The sequence below is a fragment of the Ranitomeya variabilis genome, chromosome 2, assembly GCF_051348905.1.
Source record: "Ranitomeya variabilis isolate aRanVar5 chromosome 2, aRanVar5.hap1, whole genome shotgun sequence".
Classification (NCBI taxonomy): Eukaryota; Metazoa; Chordata; class Amphibia; order Anura; family Dendrobatidae; genus Ranitomeya; species Ranitomeya variabilis.
Window position 1 is genome coordinate 689,572,896 of NC_135233.1, and position 22,862 is coordinate 689,595,757.

General features: G+C 41.4%; 1 protein-coding gene across 2 annotated transcripts in view; it reads left to right on the plus strand.

Annotated features, from left to right (window-relative positions):
• ARHGAP18 (Rho GTPase activating protein 18) overlaps nucleotides 1-19,176 on the plus strand; it is a 245,685-nt gene extending 226,509 nt beyond the window's left edge. For both annotated transcript variants that reach the window (XM_077289384.1, XM_077289383.1), the window contains exons 14-15: nucleotides 10,519-10,580; nucleotides 17,133-19,176. In XM_077289384.1, coding sequence (XP_077145499.1) covers nucleotides 10,519-10,580; nucleotides 17,133-17,227 — 157 coding nt within the window. In that variant the 3' untranslated portion in view covers nucleotides 17,228-19,176. The remainder of the gene's footprint in view (nucleotides 1-10,518; nucleotides 10,581-17,132) is intronic.
• Nucleotides 19,177-22,862: the final 3,686 nt, after the last annotated feature.

Consider the following 22,862-nt stretch of genomic DNA (forward strand, 5'->3'; position numbering starts at 1 on the left):
CATTAAAAACAAAAACACATACAACAAAAAACTGGTACAGTACAAAAATTGGCCACCAGCTACAAAAACTTTCTCCTGCAAGTAGTTAACTGAAAGGTTTTTTTCCATTGAAAACACAGATATGGCATCCACCGAGTGTTGTCCTGTCGCGTCTTCTTTATATTATTGCCAAGAAGCTGCAACTGAATAAAGCTGAGCTTCTACCTTCTGCCTCTTATTAACTGCTTTTTTTTAAAAAAATTGTCCACCAGCTACAAAAACTTGCTCCTGCAAGTAGTTAACTGAAAGGTTTTTTTCCATTGAAAACACAGATATGGCATCCACCGAGTGTTGTCCTGTCGCGTCTTCTTTATATTATTGCCAAGAAGCTGCAACTGAATAAAGCTGAGCTTCTACCTTCTGCCTCTTATTAACTGCTTTTTTTTTATAAAATTGGCTGTTCCGGCCTACTGAAGGTGTCTGTCTGCCCCTGCCTGGTGTTGTCCTCAACTGAATAAAGCTGAGCTTCAACCTTCTGTTCCAAATTACCATTTTTAAAAATGCAATTGGCTGTTCCGGCCTACTAAAGGTGAATGTCTGCCCCTGCCTGGTGTTGTCCTCAACTGAATAAAGCTGAGCTTCTACCTTCTGTTCCAAATTACCATTTCTAAAAATGCCATTGGCTGTTCCGGCCTACTAAAGGTGAATGTCTGCCCCTGCCTGGTGTTGTCCTCAACTGAATAAAGCTGAGCTTCTACCTTCTGTTCCAAATTACCATTTTTAAAAATGCAATTGGCTGTTCCGGCCTACTAAAGGTGAATGTCTGCCCCTGCCTGGTGTTGTCCTCAACTGAATAAAGCTGAGCTTCTACCTTCTGTTCCAAATTACCATTTTTAAAAATGCCATTGGCTGTTCCGGCCTACTAAAGGTGTCTGTCTGCCCCTGCCTGGTGTTGTCCTCAACTGAATAAAGCTGAGCTTCAACCTTCAGTTCCAAATTACCATTTTTAAAAATGCAATTGGCTGTTGCGGCCTACTAAAGGTGTCTGTCTGCCCCTGCCTGGTGTTGTCCTCAACTGAATAAAGCTGAGCTTCTACCTTCTGCCTCTTACTAACTGCTGTTTTTTTTAAAAATTGGCTGTTCCGGCCTACTAAAGGTGTCTGTCTGCCCCTGCCTGGTGTTGTCCTCAACTGAATAAAGCTGAGCTTCAACCTTCTGTTCCAAATTACCATTTTTAAAAATGCAATTGGCTGTTCCGGCCTACTAAAGGTGTCTGTCTGCCCCTGCCTGGTGTTGTCCTCAACTGAATAAAGCTGAGCTTCTACCTTCTGCCTCTTACTAACTGCTGTTTTTTTAAAAAATTGGCTGTTCCGGCCTACTAAAGGTGTCTGTCTGCCCCTGCCTGGTGTTGTCCTCAACTGAATAAAGCTGAGCTTCAACCTTCAGTTCCAAATTACCATTTTTAAAAATGCAATTGGCTGTTCCGGCCTACTAAAGGTGAATGTCTGCCCCTGCCTGGTGTTGTCCTCAACTGAATAAAGCTGAGCTTCTACCTTCTGTTCCAAATTACCATTTTTAAAAATGCCATTGGCTGTTCCGGCCTACTAAAGGTGTCTGTCTGCCCCTGCCTGGTGTTGTCCTCAACTGAATAAAGCTGAGCTTCAACCTTCAGTTCCAAATTACCATTTTTAAAAATGCAATTGGCTGTTCCGGCCTACTAAAGGTGTCTGTCTGCCCCTGCCTGGTGTTGTCCTCAACTGAATAAAGCTGAGCTTCTACCTTCTGCCTGTTACTAACTGCTGTTTTTTTTAAAAATTGGCTGTTCCGGCCTACTAAAGGTGTCTGTCTGCCCCTGCCTGGTGTTGTCCTCAACTGAATAAAGCTGAGCTTCAACCTTCTGTTCCAAATTACAATTTTTAAAAATGCAATTGGCTGTTCCGGCCTACTAAAGGTGTCTGTCTGCCCCTGCCTGGTGTTGTCCTCAACTGAATAAAGCTGAGCTTCTACCTTCTGCCTCTTACTAACTGCTGTTTTTTTAAAAAATTGGCTGTTCCGGCCTACTAAAGGTGTCTGTCTGCCCCTGCCTGGTGTTGTCCTCAACTGAATAAAGCTGAGCTTCAACCTTCAGTTCCAAATTACCATTTTTAAAAATGCAATTGGCTGTTCCGGCCTACTAAAGGTGAATGTCTGCCCCTGCCTGGTGTTGTCCTCAACTGAATAAAGCTGAGCTTCTACCTTCTGTTCCAAATTACCATTTTTAAAAATGCCATTGGCTGTTCCGGCCTACTAAAGGTGTCTGTCTGCCCCTGCCTGGTGTTGTCCTCAACTGAATAAAGCTGAGCTTCAACCTTCAGTTCCAAATTACCATTTTTAAAAATGCAATTGGCTGTTCCGGCCTACTAAAGGTGTCTGTCTGCCCCTGCCTGGTGTTGTCCTCAACTGAATAAAGCTGAGCTTCTACCTTCTGCCTCTTACTAACTGCTGTTTTTTTTAAAAATTGGCTGTTCCGGCCTACTAAAGGTGTCTGTCTGCCCCTGCCTGGTGTTGTCCTCAACTGAATAAAGCTGAGCTTCAACCTTCTGTTCCAAATTACCATTTTTAAAAATGCAATTGGCTGTTCCGGCCTACTAAAGGTGTCTGTCTGCCCCTGCCTGGTGTTGTCCTCAACTGAATAAAGCTGAGCTTCTACCTTCTGCCTCTTACTAACTGCTGTTTTTTTTAAAAATTGGCTGTTCCGGCCTACTAAAGGTGTCTGTCTGCCCCTGCCTGGAGTTGTCCTCAACTGAATAAAGCTGAGCTTCTACCTTCTGTTCCAAATTACCATTTTTAAAAATGCAATTGGCTGTTCCGGCCTACTAAAGGTGAATGTCTGCCCCTGCCTGGTGTTGTCCTCAACTGAATAAAGCTGAGCTTCAACCTTCAGTTCCAAATTACCATTTTTAAAAATGCAATTGGCTGTTCCGGCCTACTAAAGGTGAATGTCTGCCCCTGCCTGGTGTTGTCCTCAACTGAATAAAGCTGAGCTTCTACCTTCTGTTCCAAATTACCATTTTTAAAAATGCAATTGGCTGTTCCGGCCTACTAAAGGTGTCTGTCTGCCCCTGCCTGGTGTTGTCCTCAACTGAATAAAGCTGAGCTTCTACCTTCTGCCTCTTACTAACTGCTGTTTTTTTTAAAAATTGGCTGTTCCGGCCTACTAAAGGTGTCTGTCTGCCCCTGCCTGGAGTTGTCCTCAACTGAATAAAGCTGAGCTTCTACCTTCTGTTCCAAATTACCATTTTTAAAAATGCAATTGGCTGTTCCGGCCTACTAAAGGTGAATGTCTGCCCCTGCCTGGTGTTGTCCTCAACTGAATAAAGCTGAGCTTCAACCTTCAGTTCCAAATTACCATTTTTAAAAATGCAATTGGCTGTTCCGGCCTACTAAAGGTGAATGTCTGCCCCTGCCTGGTGTTGTCCTCAACTGAATAAAGCTGAGCTTCTACCTTCTGTTCCAAATTACCATTTTTAAAAATGCAATTGGCTGTTCCGGCCTACTAAAGGTGAATGTCTGCCCCTGCCTGGTGTTGTCCTCAACTGAATAAAGCTGAGCTTCAACCTTCAGTTCCAAATTACCATTTTTAAAAATGCAATTGGCTGTTCCGGCCTACTAAAGGTGTCTGTCTGCCCCTGCCTGGTGTTGTCCTCAACTGAATAAAGCTGAGCTTCTACCTTCTGCCTCTTACTAACTGCTGTTTTTTTTAAAAATTGGCTGTTCCGGCCTACTAAAGGTGTCTGACTGCCCCTGCCTGGTGTTGTCCTCAACTGAATAAAGCTGAGCTTCAACCTTCTGTTCCAAATTACCATTTTTAAAAATGCAATTGGCTGTTCCGGCCTACTAAAGGTGAATGTCTGCCCCTGCCTGGTGTTGTCCTCAACTGAATAAAGCTGAGCTTCTACCTTCTGTTCCAAATTACCATTTTTAAAAATGCAATTGGCTGTTCCGGCCTACTAAAGGTGAATGTCTGCCCCTGCCTGGTGTTGTCCTCAACTGAATAAAGCTGAGCTTCAACCTTCAGTTCCAAATTACCATTTTTAAAAATGCAATTGGCTGTTCCGGCCTACTAAAGGTGTCTGACTGCCCCTGCCTGGTGTTGTCCTCAACTGAATAAAGCTGAGCTTCAAGCTTCTGTTCCAAATTACCATTTTTAAAAATGCAATTGGCTGTTCCGGCCTACTAAAGGTGTCTGTCTGCCCCTGCCTGGTGTTGTCCTCAACTGAATAAAGCTGAGCTTCTACCTTCTGCCTCTTACTAACTGCTGTTTTTTTAAAAAATTGGCTGTTCCGGCCTACTAAAGGTGTCTGTCTGCCCCTGCCTGGAGTTGTCCTCAACTGAATAAAGCTGAGCTTCTACCTTCTGTTCCAAATTACCATTTTTAAAAATGCAATTGGCTGTTCCGGCCTACTAAAGGTGTCTGTCTGCCCCTGCCTGGTGTTGTCCTCAACTGAATAAAGCTGAGCTTCAACCTTCTGTTCCAAATTACCATTTTTAAAAATGCAATTGGCTGTTCCGGCCTACTAAAGGTGAATGTCTGCCCCTGCCTGGTGTTGTCCTCAACTGAATAAAGCTGAGCTTCTACCTTCTGTTCCAAATTACCATTTTTAAAAATGCAATTGGCTGTTCCGGCCTACTAAAGGTGAATGTCTGCCCCTGCCTGGTGTTGTCCTCAACTGAATAAAGCTGAGCTTCAACCTTCAGTTCCAAATTACCATTTTTAAAAATGCAATTGGCTGTTCCGGCCTACTAAAGGTGAATGTCTGCCCCTGCCTGGTGTTGTCCTCAACTGAATAAAGCTGAGCTTCTACCTTCTGTTCCAAATTACCATTTTTAAAAATGCAATTGGCTGTTCCGGCCTACTAAAGGTGAATGTCTGCCCCTGCCTGGTGTTGTCCTCAACTGAATAAAGCTGAGCTTCAACCTTCAGTTCCAAATTACCATTTTTAAAAATGCAATTGGCTGTTCCGGCCTACTAAAGGTGTCTGTCTGCCCCTGCCTGGTGTTGTCCTCAACTGAATAAAGCTGAGCTTCTACCTTCTGCCTCTTACTAACTGCTGTTTTTTAAAAAAATTGGCTGTTCCGGCCTACTAAAGGTGTCTGTCTGCCCCTGCCTGGTGTTGTCCTCAACTGAATAAAGCTGAGCTTCAACCTTCTGTTCCAAATTACCATTTTTAAAAATGCAATTGGCTGTTCCGGCCTACTAAAGGTGAATGTCTGCCCCTGCCTGGTGTTGTCCTCAACTGAATAAAGCTGAGCTTCTACCTTCTGTTCCAAATTACCATTTTTAAAAATGCAATTGGCTGTTCCGGCCTACTAAAGGTGAATGTCTGCCCCTGCCTGGTGTTGTCCTCAACTGAATAAAGCTGAGCTTCAACCTTCAGTTCCAAATTACCATTTTTAAAAATGCAATTGGCTGTTCCGGCCTACTAAAGGTGTCTGTCTGCCCCTGCCTGGTGTTGTCCTCAACTGAATAAAGCTGAGCTTCAACCTTCAGTTCCAAATTACCATTTTTAAAAATGCAATTGGCTGTTCCGGCCTACTAAAGGTGTCTGTCTGCCCCTGCCTGGTGTTGTCCTCAACTGAATAAAGCTGAGCTTCTACCTTCTGCCTCTTACTAACTGCTGTTTTTTAAAAAAATTGGCTGTTCCGGCCTACTAAAGGTGTCTGTCTGCCCCTGCCTGGTGTTGTCCTCAACTGAATAAAGCTGAGCTTCAACCTTCTGTTCCAAATTACCATTTTTAAAAATGCAATTGGCTGTTCCGGCCTACTAAAGGTGAATGTCTGCCCCTGCCTGGTGTTGTCCTCAACTGAATAAAGCTGAGCTTCAACCTTCAGTTCCAAATTACCATTTTTAAAAATGCCATTGGCTGTTCCGGCCTACTAAAGGTGTCTGTCTGCCCCTGCCTGGTGTTGTCCTCAACTGAATAAAGCTGAGCTTCAACCTTCAGTTCCAAATTACCATTTTTAAAAATGCCATTGGCTGTTCCGGCCTACTAAAGGTGTCTGTCTGCCCCTGCCTGGTGTTGTCCTCAACTGAATAAAGCTGAGCTTCTACCTTCTGCCTCTTACTAACTGCTGTTTTTTTAAAAAATTGGCTGTTCCGGCCTACTAAAGGTGTCTGTCTGCCCCTGCCTGGTGTTGTCCTCAACTGAATAAAGCTGAGCTTCTACCTTCTGTTCCAAATTACCATTTTTAAAAATGCAATTGGCTGTTCCGGCCTACTAAAGGTGTCTGTCTGCCCCTGCCTGGTGTTGTCCTCAACTGAATAAAGCTGAGCTTCAACCTTCTGTTCCAAATTACCATTTTTAAAAATGCAATTGGCTGTTCCGGCCTACTAAAGGTGAATGTCTGCCCCTGCCTGGTGTTGTCCTCAACTGAATAAAGCTGAGCTTCTACCTTCTGTTCCAAATTACCATTTTTAAAAATGCAATTGGCTGTTCCGGCCTACTAAAGGTGAATGTCTGCCCCTGCCTGGTGTTGTCCTCAACTGAATAAAGCTGAGCTTCAACCTTCAGTTCCAAATTACCATTTTTAAAAATGCAATTGGCTGTTCCGGCCTACTAAAGGTGAATGTCTGCCCCTGCCTGGTGTTGTCCTCAACTGAATAAAGCTGAGCTTCTACCTTCTGTTCCAAATTACCATTTTTAAAAATGCAATTGGCTGTTCCGGCCTACTAAAGGTGAATGTCTGCCCCTGCCTGGTGTTGTCCTCAACTGAATAAAGCTGAGCTTCAACCTTCAGTTCCAAATTACCATTTTTAAAAATGCAATTGGCTGTTCCGGCCTACTAAAGGTGTCTGTCTGCCCCTGCCTGGTGTTGTCCTCAACTGAATAAAGCTGAGCTTCTACCTTCTGCCTCTTACTAACTGCTGTTTTTTTAAAAAATTGGCTGTTCCGGCCTACTAAAGGTGTCTGACTGCCCCTGCCTGGTGTTGTCCTCAACTGAATAAAGCTGAGCTTCAACCTTCTGTTCCAAATTACCATTTTTAAAAATGCAATTGGCTGTTCCGGCCTACTAAAGGTGAATGTCTGCCCCTGCCTGGTGTTGTCCTCAACTGAATAAAGCTGAGCTTCTACCTTCTGTTCCAAATTACCATTTTTAAAAATGCAATTGGCTGTTCCGGCCTACTAAAGGTGAATGTCTGCCCCTGCCTGGTGTTGTCCTCAACTGAATAAAGCTGAGCTTCAACCTTCAGTTCCAAATTACCATTTTTAAAAATGCAATTGGCTGTTCCGGCCTACTAAAGGTGTCTGTCTGCCCCTGCCTGGTGTTGTCCTCAACTGAATAAAGCTGAGCTTCAACCTTCAGTTCCAAATTACCATTTTTAAAAATGCAATTGGCTGTTCCGGCCTACTAAAGGTGTCTGTCTGCCCCTGCCTGGTGTTGTCCTCAACTGAATAAAGCTGAGCTTCTACCTTCTGCCTCTTACTAACTGCTGTTTTTTTTAAAAATTGGCTGCTCCGGCCTACTAAAGGTGTCTGTCTGCCCCTGCCTGGTGTTGTCCTCAACTGAATAAAGCTGAGCTTCAACCTTCTGTTCCAAATTACCATTTTTAAAAATGCAATTGGCTGTTCCGGCCTACTAAAGGTGAATGTCTGCCCCTGCCTGGTGTTGTCCTCAACTGAATAAAGCTGAGCTTCAACCTTCAGTTCCAAATTACCATTTTTAAAAATGCAATTGGCTGTTCCGGCCTACTAAAGGTGAATGTCTGCCCCTGCCTGGTGTTGTCCTCAACTGAATAAAGCTGAGCTTCTACCTTCTGCCTCTTACTAACTGCTGTTTTTTTAAAAAATTGGCTGTTCCGGCCTACTAAAGGTGTCTGTCTGCCCCTGCCTGGTGTTGTCCTCAACTGAACAAAGCTGAGCTTCCACATTCTGGCTTTCGCCCTATACTATCAGATATTAAACTGCATTTGGCCTACTAGTGTGGTTATGCCCTTGAAACAGTGTCTGCTGCTCTTGGGTTTGCTACTCCACTGAACAAAGCAATGCCGCCTGTTTAGTCCTGTTACCAATTTTGAACTGCATTTAGCCTACTTTATTCTTTGGCCCTATATCTGTTTCCTCCTCATCCTGCCCATTGCCCAGCCACTGCTAGATGAGTCTGCTGGTACATTGACCTAGACCACTACATTCCCCTTATACTCTACACAGCCAGAATCTGACCCTGCTGAAAGTAAGGTTCCCCTTCCCGCATGTTATACCACCTTACACAGGGACAGAGAGGAAGGTGCAGATGAAAGTGCAGGTTCCTTCATCAGGTGGGGGGGCATACTCGTTGGCGACGTCACTGGCACAGGGCCCCTCAGAGTACGCAAAAGTGTCGCTGCTGGTGGGAGGCGCCCCCGCCATGCAAACACACATCGCTGTACTTTGAGGGGCCCTGTGCCAGTGCCAATGCGAACGAGTGGGCCCCCCCTGCTTGCTCAGGATCACAGCACTTGCAACGTTGAAATACTTACCTTTCCCTGCAACACCGCCGTGACGTAGTCCGCATTTCCTGGGCCCACGAAAAGCTTGAGCCGGCCCTACTCCCCCCGCAACTTTTGCCAAATGACCCCCAATTCCCTATGCCCAACTATTATTATAAAGTTAATTAAGATTGACAAGCTTCAGAAACAAGAATGGATGTTTTTGGCATTAAAATGGGCACTGTAGGTGTTTTCCTGGCCTCCACTCACTGCCGACTATGCTTCCCCATTGACTTGCATTGGGTTTCGTGTTTCGGTCGATCCCCGACTTTTAGCGATAATCGGCCGACTGCACTCGACTCGACTCTGGACAAAATCGGGTTTCACAAAACCCGACTCGATCTTAAAAAAATGAAAGTCGCTCAACTCTAGCCGTGACCAATGAATATCCGTGACAGAAAGAAAGACAGACAGAAGGACAGACAAAGACTTAGACAAATTTTTCTGCTGATGGAGTGATGCAGCTGTATGGCAGCTTGTTTTTTACGGGACAAGATGATATTTTCAGTGATATTATTTTAATTTACATTCTTTTTTTTGATAGTGTTTGATTCCACTTTTTCCAAGTGGTATGAGGATAAAGCATAGTTTGCTACTTTTTTTTTTTTTTACGGCATTCACGGAAGGCCTTAAGTAGAATGACACACTTGTAGATCGGATTGTTACGGATGCAGCATTACCAAACATACGTACATCTTTTGTTTATTAAATTTTTTTTTACATAAAAATGTTTATTAGAGCATTTTTTATTATTTTGTGTGTTTTTTTTTTTTTGCATATTTGTTTTTTCCTTTTACCTAGTCCCTTTATGAGACTTTCACTTTTTTTATTGAAGGTACAATGCATTGCAATGCACTAGCATTGCACTGCATTATACCTATGCTGAAAGCTTCTGACACCATGCTGTCAGAATGGTCTTAGAAGCTTTCTGTAGCTTGGTGACACGGGTCACCATTGCAACGATCAGGCCCTTGCCATGATGTTGTGGTGACGCCATCCCTCTGCCTCCCTCCTGAATGCTGCGATCACGCTCGATCGCAGCATTTAGGGGGTTAACAGCCAGGGGCGGCACTGACACCACTTCAGGCTGTTAGTGCAGATGCTCAGCCACTTGCAGAGCTGAGCTGCTACACTGATCGGGCAGGAAGTGGTGATATTTCAGCATCTCCTGCACAATCATGCTGTGATCGGTCAGTCAGATTGACTGACCAATCACAGCGATCTGGGTGCACGGACCGACTGCATGTGTCCCCGCACCTCTTCCTGTGCCTCTCAGCTGTCACAGACAGCTATTGGCACTGAACTTTCATAGCGTGTTTACATGTAGTGACAGTTTAAATTCATGACTGGCATAGCCCGTCTTGGTGCAGGAACGAACACCCGGCCATGACGGGCTATGCCTGTCATTGGACATTAGGGAGTTAAAACACTGTGATTGTCGATTGCTAAACTCGGAAGGTTTTTGGTCCTTTGGTAAGGGAGCATTCCATCAAAATTTTTCACCTCATACTATATTGCAAATTTTCATCATATTGTATAGCACTGTGTATTTGCAATTGCTCATTTTACCCTTCTACCCAGCTAATTTTTCTTTCCCATTAGGTCTATGACATCACATGATTTAAAACTGACTAGCTGAATCCTTCTAAGCTCTATGTAGAAACAGGAGGTCAATTTTCCCTGTATATCTTGAGTCACTGCAAAAGTCTATGGCAGGAAGGACGAGAAGGCAGATGGGTCAGAAGTTTGAGGGGAATGATAAATGCAGGGTCAAGATTCTTCCTGTTTCTTCATCGATCAGAGAAAACCAAAGAATCAGCTGGTATGAAGGCAAAATGAGCAATTGTAAGTACACAGTGTAATATAATTTAATGATTACAATATATTAATGTTTTAAAAATTGTGATGGGAGTTATTCTTTAATTGTTTTCTTTTATTTTATAGTGAAATACTATTAAGATATTGAACACATAAAATATAAGCAATATTTTAAACGTAGATTTGATCTGAAATTTTACTCTTTATATTGACAGTGGCTCATCAACAAATTTAAGGAAAGAAGAAGTTAGTTTATATGAAATTGGAGGAAATATCGGTAAGTGAGTGTTCAACGTACCCAATCTCCCTGTTTCCTCTGCAAGACTTCTGTTCATAATGAAGTATGTTATGATGATGATGTGCTTAATTATAACATATCATCTATATGGGATGGCTAAATGTGTTAATACCTGCCATAGTTATATGATATTATACGTATAAGCATTTCTCCATTTTTCAACATAACATGAAGCCACGTGTAGCTTATATTATTGTGAGCTGCCTGTGTGGTCTAAATGTGCTATGATGCCCTGTAGCATCTCTGGACTTGTCTCCCAATGAGTAGAGATGCTGAACACATACTGTTTTGGCATGGACCCCAAACATGGACTAGGAAGTTTGTGTTATTGTTTGGATTAGGCACCCCGAACACCGGGTGTTTTTCGCGCTGTCGAGCTCTAACCGGCCATAAGATTAATACTAGAGTATTGAGTCAGGTGACAGCATGAGTCTGCAGCTGGGATCGGAGGTAAAAAGTTTACCTCTGGTCACTGGGGTCGGCTGATGGGATTACTACTCCCATCAGCCTACGCCTGTTGCTTCTAATAGCAGTGGGAGCAGACGGCGGCTGATGGGAGTATTCATCAGCCTGCGCCTGTGCTCTAAATAAATCATTTTTAAAAAACTGAGTAGATTCCCATGTATTTCTGATAATCAGTTAGGAAAACTGATAGCTGCGGGCAGCAACTCTCAGTTGTCAGCTTTAACAAGGATGATTATCAAGGATAAAGGAGTTTTCAAGCTATTTTTTTAAAATTTAAATAATAAAGTGTGGGGTTCCCCACATTTGACATCCAGCCAAGCTAAGGCAGACAACTGGGGGCTGGAATTCTCAGGCTAGTAAAGGGCCATGTATATTGGCCTCCCGCAGCTGAAAAGGTGCAGCTATTAGATGTGCAGGTTCTGGCACTTTGCCCAGCTCTTCCCACTTGCCCTGTGGCAGTGGCAAGGGGGGTTCATATTTGTGGGGTTGATGTCACCTTTTTATTGTCTGGTGACATCAAGACCACGGCTTAGTAATGGAAAGACATCTATAAGACGCCTCTCCATTACAAATCCTATAGTTGTATTGTAATTAGGCACACAGCCAGAATAATGTCTTTCATGTGAAATAAACAAAACACACTTTTTGACTTCTTTTTAATTTAAAAATAGCGAACAGTTATACTCACCTGTCCATCGTTCTGTCACTCCATAATCCATGTCTAGGGATAAACAGCTTGCAACCTGGACTGTGCCAAGATGTGATCGTCCAGGCTGAGAACCACTGAGCAATGGGCTGCTGCAAGCGCAGCATCAGTGACTAGCAGTGACGTCAACGAGGTTCCCGCAGGTTGCTTAGGCTGTGTTCCCAGCCACGCCCCGGAACTACTGCAACCTCAGTGAGATCCCCGCTAGCACAGAGAGAAAAAGTCTCATGGGGCAGCAATGAGTTCACCTTGAGAAATTTGTAATTTCTCCCAGTGAACTGTGTTGAACTTATCACTGCAGCAGGAGACTTTTTCTCACTGTGCTAGTGGTGATCTCACTGAGGTTATAGTTTAGAAGCCCAGCAGGGAACGTAGCCTCTGTGACCTTCAGTAACTAGATGATGTCACTGCTAGACGTGGAAGCTGAGATCATTCCTCAGTGGTTCTCGGCCTGAACAGTCGCAATTTGACACCGTCCATTTTGAAAACTGTTTATCCCTGACATGGATTACAGCATGGGACAGAACGACGAATATTTGAGGGATATGGTTGTTTTTTATTTTTGTTTTTGTTTTTTTACAGGAAACCATGGCTTCAGTGGAATAAGTGTTAGAGGAGTTTAACTGTGTTTATTTTTAAATAAAGCAAGTGTTTTTATTTCAAATAAAAGATTTAATTTTGACAGTTTTTATTTCCAATACAACTATAGGATGAGTAATGGAGAGGCATATTAATGATGCCTTGCCATTACTAAGCCGTGGGCTTGATGTCATCGGACAATACAAAGGTGACATCAACCCCACAAATATGAACCCCACTTTCAACTGCCACAGAGCAAGTGGGAAGAGCCGGGCAGAGTGCCAGAATTGGCACATCTAATAGATGTGCCTTTTCTGGGTGGCTGTGGGCTGCTAATATTGGCTGAGGGGAGCCAATATCCATGGCCCCTTTCCAGACTGAGAATACGATTCTTAGGTGTCTGCTTTAGCTTGGCTGGTTGTCAAATATGGGGGGACAACATACCGTTTTTTTTAATTTATTAAAAAAATTAAAACAGCCTTGGGATCCCTCCATTCTTGATAACCAACCTTGTTAAAGCTGATAGCTGAGAGATGCAGCCATTTTTTTTTTTTTATTTAGAGCGCAGGCATTGGCTGCTTACTACTCCATCATTGGGAGCATTAGCAGATAGGAGTAGTAGACTCCAGCTGCGGACTCACCCTGTCATTTGACAGCATGGGAACCGCAGCTCTCTGACCAGCGGTAGTGATTTTACCACCGATCAGAGTCGATGTTTGACGCACTGTCATGCGGCAACCAATGTTCAGGCCCCCCCATTCAAGTGAATTGGGTTATTGTTCAGGTTCATTTACTGTTCTAGTATCTGAACTGAAATCTTTTTTTTTTTTTTTTAACTGTTCAGTTACCCGAACATCCAGGAATTCGCCCATCACTACCAATGAGCACATCTGAGATGTCATTGGTCAGCAAATGCTAAGGGAGCTGTCAGCAGTAGATCTTGATGCTCTATATGCCCTATTATGTACAGTGTGGCACAACATTCCTGAGCCAGGCATTATTAACCCCTTAAGCCCCAAGGGTGGTTTGCACGTTAATGACTAGGCCAATTTTTACAATTCTGACCACTGTCCTTTTATGAGGTTATAACTCTGGAACGCTTCAATGGATCTTGATGATTCTGACATTGTTTTCTCATGACATATTGGGCTTCATGGTGGTGGTAAAATTTCTTTGATATTACCTGCGTTTATTTGTGAAAAAAAATGGAAATTTGGTGAAAATTTTGAAAATTTTTATGCCCTTAAATCAGAGATATGTCACACAAAATACTTAAGTAACATTTCCCACATGTCTACTTTACATTAGCAAAAAAATTTTGGTTCCAAAATTGTGCTGGAGAGTTATAAGGGTTAAAAGTTGACCAGCAATTTCTCATTTTTACAACACTATTTTTTTTTTTAGGGACCACATCACATTTGAACTCATTTTGAGGGGTCTATATGATAGAAAATAACCAAGTGTGACACCATTCTAAAAACTGCACTCCTCTAGGTGCTCAAAACAACATTCAAAAAGTTTATTAACCCTTCAGGTGTTTCACAGGAATTTTTGGAATGTTTAAAAACAAAATGAACATTTAACTCTTTTTCACAAAAAATTTACTTCCGCTCCAATTTGTTTTATTTTACCAAGGATAACAGGAGAAAATGGACCCCACAAGTTTTTCAATTTGTCCTGAACACGCCGATACCCCATATGTGGGGGTAAACCACTGTGTGGGCGCATGGCAGAGCTCAGAAGGGAAGGAGCACCATTTGACTTTTCAATTCAAAATTGACTGGAATTGAGATGGGACACCATGCTGCGTTTGGAGAGGCCCTGATGTGCCTAAACATTGAAACCCCCACAATTGACACCATTTTGAAAAGTAGACCCCCTAGATGTGTTGTGAGAGCTTTGAACCCCCAAGTGTTTCACTACAGTTTATAACGCAGAGCCGTGAAAATAAAAAATCATTTTTTTTCACACAAAAATGTTTTTTTTAGCCCCCAAAATTTTTATTCTCCCAAGGGTAATGAGAAATTGGACCCCAAAAGTTGTTGTCCAATTTGTCCTGAGTACGCTGATACCCCATGTGTTGGGGTAAACCTCTGTTTGGGCGCACGGGAGAGCTTGGAAAAGAAGGAGCACTGTTTTACTTTTTCAACGCATAATTGGCTGGAACTGAGATCGGACGCCATGTCTCTTTTGGAGAGCCCTGATGTGCCTAAACAGTGGAAACCCCAATTGTAACTGAAACCCTAACCCCAACACCCCCCTGGCCCTAATCCCAACCCTAACCACACCCCTAACTCCAACACACCCCTAACCCTAACCACACCCCTAACCCTGACACACCCCTAACCCTAATCCCAACCATAAATGTAATCCAAGCCCCAACCCTAACTGTAGCCCTAACCCTAACTGTAGCCCTATCCCTAACCCTTATGGGAAAATGGAAATAAATACATTTTTTTTAATTTTATTATTTTTCCCTAACTAAGGGAGTCATGAAGGGAGTTTGATTTACTTTTATAGTGTTTTTTTAGCGGATTTTTATGATTAGAAGCTGTCACACACTAACAAATAGTTTTTGCGTCTCCACATTGAGAGCTATAATTTTTCCATATTTTGGTCCACAGAGTCATGTGAGGTCTTGTTTTTTGCGGGACGAGTTGACGTTTTATTGGTAACATTTTCGAGCATGTGACATTTTTTGATCGCTTTTTATTCCGATTTTTGTGAGGCAGAATGACCAAAAACCAGCTATTCGTGAATTTCTTTTGGGGAGGGGGGGCGTTTATACCGTTCCATGTTTGGTAAAATTGATAAAGCAGTTTTATTCTTCGGGTCAGTACAATTACAGTGATGCCTCATTTATATCATTTTTTTTGTTTTGGCGCTTTTATACGATAAAAACTATTTTATAGAAAAAATAATTATTTTTGCATCGCTTTATTCTGAGGACTATAACTTTATTTTTTCACTGATGATGCTGTATGGTGGCTTGTTTTTTGCAGGACAAGATGACATTTTCAGCAGTACCATGTTTATTTATATCCGTCTTTTTGATCGCATGTTATTTCACTTTTTGTTCGGCGGTATGATAAAGCGTTGTTTTTTGCCTTGTGTTTTTTTTTTTTTTTTTTTTTTACGATGTTCACTAAAGGGGTTAACTAGTGGGACAGTTTTATAGGTTGGGTCGTTACGGACACGGCGATACTAAATATGTGTACTTTTATTGTTTTTTTTTTTTAAATTTAAATAAAGAAATGTATTTATGGGAACAATATATTTTTTTTTCTTTATTTAGGAATTTTTTTATTTTTTTTATACATCTAAATATTTTTTTTACATTATGACATTGTCTCAGGGGGGACATCACACTATATTGACAGATCGCTGATCTGACACTTTACAGAGCACTGTGTCAGATCAGCGATCTGACATGCACTGCTGGAGGTTTACAGGCGCCTGCTCTGAGCAGGCGCTTGTAAGCCACCTCCCTGCAGGACCCAGAAGTAGCCCCGCGGCCATTTTGGATCTGGGGCCTGCAGGGAGGAGACGCTCAGTACAAGGTGAGCACATCGCCTTGTACCGAGGGTCTCAGTGAAGCCCGCAGGGAGCCCCCTCCCTGTGCGATGCTTCCCTTTGCCCCTGGAACGCTGCGATCATGTTTGTTCACAGTGTTCAGGGGGTTAATGTGTCAGGGGCGGTCCGTGACCGCTCCTGGCACATAGTGCCGGATGTCAGCTGCAATAGTCAGCTGACACCCGGCCGCGATCGGCCACGCTCCCCCCGTGAGTGCAAGCACAGAAATGCATGTGCTTAGTTTTGATGAAGGAGCGTACCCGGATAAGGTGTTATCAGAGCATGCTTGTTTGCTAATAGTTTCTTCAGTGTGCTTGAATATTATGCTTGAGTTGCCTTGTTTCACAGCCGCAACACATGCAGAGATTGCCTTTTTGTTAGTACTTGTCACTCAGACTCCATACTGAATAAATTGGGATGTTTTGAAAAATTTGTTTCAATTTTTTCATCATTTGCATATTATTCTTAACAGGACTATCAATCCTGTTAGGCTGGTTTCACACTTGCGTTTTGATCTGCAGCGTTTTAGCGTTAGGGTTAGGATCCCTAGGGTTATGGTTAGGGTTAGAGGTAGGGTTAGGGTTAGGGTTTGGATCCCTTTATCACCTTGATGGTGGGGGGTGGCTTATCAGTGACCTGGTGACCAGGACATTCTTCTAATAAAAAGCTACCCCTAACCCTAACCCTAGGGATCCTAACCCTAACCCTAACCCTATGTAATTCTATTAATAGTGGGTTTTCTAGTTGATTTTGATGATTGGCAGCTGTCACACACTTCTCAGCATGCGTTTCAAAAACGCAAACGCAGGAAAAAACGCATGTAAACGCGTCAAAACGCCGTGTTTTTTTTTCTGCATGCAAAAACGCATGCGTCTAAAAAACGCAGCGTTTGCATGCGTTTACATGCGTTTTTACACCACCTTCTTTTTTTTTTAAAAAACGCTGCAGATCAAAACGCAAGTGTGAAACCAGCCTTATTTTCACATTTCTATGACTTTTCCTTCTTGGTGTTGTAAATTTAATGTTGAGGAGTATCTATCTCCATTTACGATCAGAATCATAACCGTTTTGGGAATAGTATGTCAGAGCTGCATATAACTGACCAGCATCGTATTCAAAGAAACGTTGAACTTTCTAAAATATTAACCTTTTGATATGCCACGTCTGGTTTTCTAAAATGTTATAACCACTTCTGTTTATCATTGTAGGTGAGCGATGCCTTGAAGATACAACGTCCATGAAAGATTTGTTAATACTCAATCCTCATGCTGAATGGGTTATAAAACCAAAACCCAAAGAATGACCTTCCAGGCATAAAATAGCATAATATACAAAACAAGCATGAAATGGTATATAGGAAAAGATTCATTGCTGGCTACAGCAGGCACATTATTTATAGCCCGGCTGAGACACATTTCACCACCAGTAATGACCTGTTCTGTTCATTTAACAGTAATGCAGATCATTATGTTAGCTTGGCTCCTGATTTTCTGGTAGAGAGTCATCTTTCAGAAGTAATGATGCCCTATTGCTCATGAAAGCCATTGTGTTAAAAGTATTTTATCAATGCAAAACTCCATTGTTTTGAAGGTCCAGTTTTCCGGAAAACTCTTTTTGCCTTACTATAAGTTCATGAAGGAATTATTGTAGCAGGACTATATTTTTCTTTTTTGTATAGATGATATTTTTGTTATACCTGTACATATAATTATATACAGTATTTTTAAAAGGACCATGAAGAAACTGTGTGAGTTGAACTTGTGTAGTTTATTTGACTTTTCCATATTGATTTTTAACCTCATTTCTTTTCACATAAGCCCTGACCTGTATGTAAATGTACAGTATGTATACACATTATTCATGTACTATTAAATTGTTTAACATGTCTTCTTAGGTGGACTATGACTGGAAGCTGTACTAGACTAATTTAGAAGTGTGAAGAAATCCTACTTTAACATTGATTTTGGCCCTAACAGCAATAATAATTTATTTTGTAAAATGATTACATGAATATTCTTCTCCTTGATACAATATATGTAATCTTAAATCTGTTTCAGCTGGAATGATATTGATGAACTACCCTTGTGGTAGGCCATCAATGTTTAGCAATGTCTAAAGAGTGGAAAACCATTTTAATAGCATAGCTTTGTATGATGCAAATATTCTTCTAAGAGTATCCACTATATAGTATACAGTTGTTTCTCACGTCTAACTGCAGACAGCATGATTTAGTTATAAATCTAACCATCAATATCAACAGTCCCACTGTAGAAACCCACAAAGATTAGAATATGAGGCTCTAAAATGTCCCATCAGGATAGAGTACAACGCTCGGCTATCTCTTAGTTTCATGGACTTTTCCATTCGTCTTAGGCATTTCTGAGCCATACTTTTGGAAATAGTAGGCAAACAGAAAGGAGGGACCCAGGGGGATCAGCTAGTTAACACGTTCACTTTGGCTATATGATAACTTCTTAATTGGAATAACCCTTTAATATTGGAATATGGATATGGTTATGCTTCCGACTCAGTCCAAAATCATATAAATAAGGAGAAACATGTTAATTATATGGAAATGGACTTGGAAAAAGATAGTGGAGTTGCACAGGAAACATTTTTTCTCAATTCTCACACTTTAAAACCATGACCCATCATTTAAGCTATTTTTTCTTCTAAAATGTAGCAGCACATTAGAGTTAGGAATAACTAATTATAATAGGCAGACTTATCTCCAAAACTGCCTACTGTGAGGGCAGCCTAATCTTGGAGAAGGGCACCCTTATGATTTGTCCATATATTTAATTAATTTTTTTGTTGTCTAGAATAAAACTTTTCTAGTAAAGTGAACTACAAACCTGTATAACATATAATTATTAGTCCAGTCTGTACCAAAAATCTTAACATGCGGATGCATCATTGGTTATGTTCAGATAATTATGTATGAATACAGAAAAGCAAAGTGAAGCTATTCTGCGGTTAGTTCGATTGAATGTAACCAGTTAAACTAAACCTCTACCCAACATTGGAAGAAAGTAGAAAAGGGTAAATTGTGTTGCATTATATTATTTTATCACACCATATACAAATACATTCTCTAAAGGAAATGTTTTCTGTATTTCTTTCAACTCTGGCATTTTAAGTGTTCCCATAATATTACTAGATGAAATGAGCAACTTTAACATCTGCTAACATGAATTGGTACTGGAATTTACAGGAACAATGTAAATATGAAAAATAAAAAAGATATCACAATACTGGATGATCGCATTTTTTTTTCTGTCCTGTCCGTATTTCAGTCTACAGATGTATTCTTTCTTCTCTATACGTTTGGCTTGACCAATTCCAAGATGAATGGCTTGAGATTAGAGATGAGCAAATTTGATTGGGTCAGGGCTTATTCAGCAGCTATAGCACGTACTGTATAATCTGCAGAGGCAACCCGGCTTCCTGGGTCGCACCGGCTGATCAGCTGAACGGCTCCGCAGCTGCATGTGTCGCAGTTGTGTAACAGTCACAACACCTGCATGGAGAGCCCAACAAACAGGCTCTCCATGCATGTGTCATGACTGTCACACAGCCGTGACACATGCAGCTGCGGTGCCGAACAGCTGATCAGTCGGAGCATTCCACGATTTTCACCTTAATGACCAAGTCACATTTTTAAGATCTGACCAGTGTCACTTTGTGTGTTAATAACTCTGAAACGCTTCAACATAGCCCAGTGATTCGGAGATTGTTTTTTTTTCGTGACATATTGGACTTTATGGTAGCAGTACAATTTGTTCTATATAACGTGCGGTTTTTTTGTGAAACTATCGGAAATCTGGCGAAAATTTCACAATTTTCACACTTTGTCTTATGACCTTAGATCAGAGAGTTATGTAACATAAAATAGTTAATAAATAATATTTCCCACATTTCTCCTTTACATCTGCATCATTTTTTGAAGCATTTTTTTTTCTGTTAAGTTAGAAGGGTTAAATGTTAATCAACAGTTTCTCATTTTTCCAACAAAATATGCAAAACCATTTTTTAGGGACCACCTCACTTTTGAAGTGACTTTGGGGTGCCTATATACCCAAAAATGACACCATTCTAAAAACTACTTCTCAAAGTCCTCAAAACTGCATTCAAGAAGTTTATTAAACGTTCAGGTGGTTCACAGGAACTAAAGCAACGTGGAAGGAAAAAATGAATATTTTTACTTTTTTTTTTTCCACAAGAGTAACAGGAGAAAATGGACCCCAAAATGTGTTGCGTAATTTCTCCTGAATACCCTATATATAAAATATATAGGAGCACGGTTTTGACTTTTTCAACACAAAAATAACTGGAATTGAGAGCGGACGTATGTCACGTTTGGAGAGCTCCTGATGTGCCTAAACCATGGAAACCCCCACAGGTGACCTCATTTTGGAAACTAGACCCATTATGGGTATTTTCTAGGTGTGGTGAGCACCTTGAACCCCTAGATGCCTCACATTAGTTTATAACGTAGAGCTGTGAAATTAAAAAATAAAATTTTCCCCACAAAAATGTATTTTTAGCCCCAAATTTTTTCACAGTAGATAATAGGTAATAATAATTGATACCCAATTTCACCTTAATGTGAAGATCCCTCCCAAATGTGGTTAAAACCTTCTGTTTGGTTTATGGCAGAGCTAGGAAAGGAAAAAAGCGCTATTTGGAATAGTTTGTGAATGTCATGTCACATTTGGAGAGCCCCTGATATGCGAAAAAAGCAAAAAAAAACCATAAGTGACCCCATTTTGTAAGCTAGACCCATAAAGGAATTAATTTAAGGGTGTACTGAGCATTTTTAACCTCTTTCTGACCTCGGACGGGATAGTACGTCCGAGGTCAGATACCGCGCTTTGATGCAGGGCTCCGGCGGTGAGCCCGCATCAAAGCTGGGACATGTCAGCTGTTTTGAACAGCTGACATGTGCCCGCAATAGCGGCGGGTGAAAACGCGATTCACCCGCCGCTACTAACTAGTTAAATGCCACTGTCAAACGCTGACAGTGGCACTTAACCGGCGCTTCCGGCCGGGCGCCCGGAAATGAGCGCATCGCCGACCCCTGTCTTTGAGACCTCTATGTTTACTGATGCCGGCCTGCTGTGAGCGCCCCCCTGTGGTCACCGCTCATAGCAAGCCTGTAATTCAGCTACATAGCAGCGATCTGATGATTGCAGAGCCGATCGAGTTGTGCTAGCTTCTAGCCTCCCATGGAGACTATCGAAGCATGGCAAAAGTAAAAAAAAAAAAAAAAAAAAAAAAAAAAAATTAAAAAGTGAATAAAATAAAAAAAAATATAAAAGTTTAAATCACCCCCCCCTTTCGCCCCATACAAAATAAATCAATAAAAAAATGCAAACCTACTCATATTTGGTATCGCTGCGTTCAGAATCGCCCGCTCTATCAATAAAAAAAAGATTAACCTGATAGCTAAAGGGCGTAGCAAGAAAAAAATTAGAAAAGCCAGAATTACGTTTTTTTGATCGCCGCGACATTGCATTAAAATGCAATAACGGGCGATCAAAAGAATGTATCTGCACCAAAATACGATCATTAAAAACACCAGCTCAGCACGCAAAAAATAAGCTCTCACCCGACCCCAGATCATGAAAAATGGAGACGCTACGGGTATCAGAAAATAACGCAATATTTTTATTTATTTATTTTTTTAGCAAAGTTGGGAACTTTTTTTCACCACCTAGATAAAAGAGAACCTAGATATGTTTGGTGTCTGTGAACTCGTAATGACCTGGAGAATCATAATTGCAGGTCAGTTTTAGCATTTAGTGAACCTTGTAAAAAAGCCAATCAAAAAACAAGTGTGGGATTGCACTTTTTTTGCGATTTCACCGCACTTGGAATTTTTTTCCTGTTTTCTAGTACACGACATGGTAAAACCAATGATGTCTTTCAAAAGTGCAACTCGTCCCACAAAAAATAAGCCCTCACATGGCCATATTGATGGAAAAATAAAAAAGCTATGGCTCTGGGAAGGAGGGGAGCGAAAAATGAACACTGAAAAACAGAAAATCCCAAGGTCATGAAGGGGTTAACTTACAGGTCATTCACAAAGTGTTATAACATTTAGATGTGAGAACAAAAAAATTATTTTTTTTTCTACTAAAATACTGTTTTGGCACCAAATTTATAATTTACACTAGGGGTAATGGGAGAAATTAGACCCCACAATTTTTTCTATGCAATTATTCCCAAATGTGGCAGTACTTCATATGTGATTGTACACTACTGTTTGAACACACGGCAGGGATCGGATGGGAAGAAGCCCTACTTGGCTTTTAAAATGCAGATGCTGATTGAATAGATTGTGGGCTCCATTAGCTGAGCTGCTGAGTGCTAGAAGAGCAGAATCCCCCCCACCCCCCAGGTGAGCTCAAATTGGAAATTTAACCGCCTAAGGATCACATCTAGTGGCATAGTGAGCAGTTTGAACCTATAGATGCCTCACAGAATTTAAAAAAAAATGTAATTTCTTTATTTGCTGCGTATTTGTGCGCAAATTCTCTTGGGGTATAAGTAATTACATGACTTTATTCTTCAGGTCAGTGCAATTACAGTGATACCAGATTTATCTTTTATTTTTATTTTTTTGCTGCTATCATTCAGTGAAAAAGCATGTTTATAAAAAGTAGTTTATTTCATCGGAATATTCTGAAAGCTGCAACTTTTTTTTACTATTTGACGAACACCGCTGTATGAGGTCTTATTTTTTTGCTGGACTAGTTGCAGATTTTTTTTTTGTACCATTTTTGGGTATGTTGGATACAATGCATGTACAAATAGTACATCCCCGGCAAGGGTACGTGTAGCAATAAGTTTGACCCCCTTGCCCAAAGATTGCGTCGGTCATTTAAAGTGACTAGTACATAAAGAGTCTTTGAGTTTTGTAGCTCCTTTAGCGA